We start from the raw sequence: 600 nt of genomic DNA on the forward strand, positions 1-600 counted from the left end.
CCCTCCCTCGCCGGAGGTCCGCTAGGTCCTCTCCCCCCAGGGACTCCAGGCCGCGGAGCCCAGACCCGTTAGGATGGAGCATGTCCCAGCTCCCTGAAAAGATAAAACAGGAGGCTTGCGCTTCTCTCCAGCGGTACCCCCGAAAACCCAGCCCGGGGGCTTAGACCCCGCAGGCCCCCGCAGACCCGCCCTGGGGCTTCAGACACCAGCTCGGTCCTCAGGACCGAGGCTGACAGTTCCGGTCCCTGCACTGCCCTCCAGGACCGTGTCGGGTCCGTCCACAGCTCCATCCTTCCTTACCTTTGCTTTCAAACTTGGGGCCCGGGGAGTTGGGAGGGGGAGCCAAGGCAGCTCCAGCGAGCAGGAGCCAGAGGGAGCCGACTCCAGGCCAGAGGGGCGCCCCGAGGTGATCCATGATGCAGCCCCCGCCGCGGGGGGCCCAGAGCTCCTTCCCCAAACTTCCTCCACCTCTGGCACAGTCCACAGCTGGGTCAGCAGTTGCCTCCACCGGACACAGCTGACCAGGCCCTTCCCGGCCAGGCGCCTCCAAGTGGCAGCTTCCCCGAGGGGGCGGGACCAGCAGGCAGCCTGGACTGAGAT

The 600-nt window shown here is 67.5% G+C and overlaps 1 protein-coding gene across 1 annotated transcript in view; it reads right to left on the minus strand.

The window, feature by feature from the left end:
- Window positions 1-415, minus strand: part of EPOR (erythropoietin receptor) — a 23,158-nt gene extending 22,743 nt beyond the window's left edge. Inside the window, exon 1 of the mRNA XM_015565361.1 lies at window positions 301-415. Coding sequence (XP_015420847.1) covers window positions 301-415 — 115 coding nt within the window. The remainder of the gene's footprint in view (window positions 1-300) is intronic.
- Between the last annotated feature and the right edge of the window lie 185 nt (window positions 416-600).

The sequence above is a fragment of the Myotis davidii genome, unplaced genomic scaffold, assembly GCF_000327345.1.
Source record: "Myotis davidii unplaced genomic scaffold, ASM32734v1 scaffold1439, whole genome shotgun sequence".
NCBI classification, from domain to species: Eukaryota; Metazoa; Chordata; class Mammalia; order Chiroptera; family Vespertilionidae; genus Myotis; species Myotis davidii.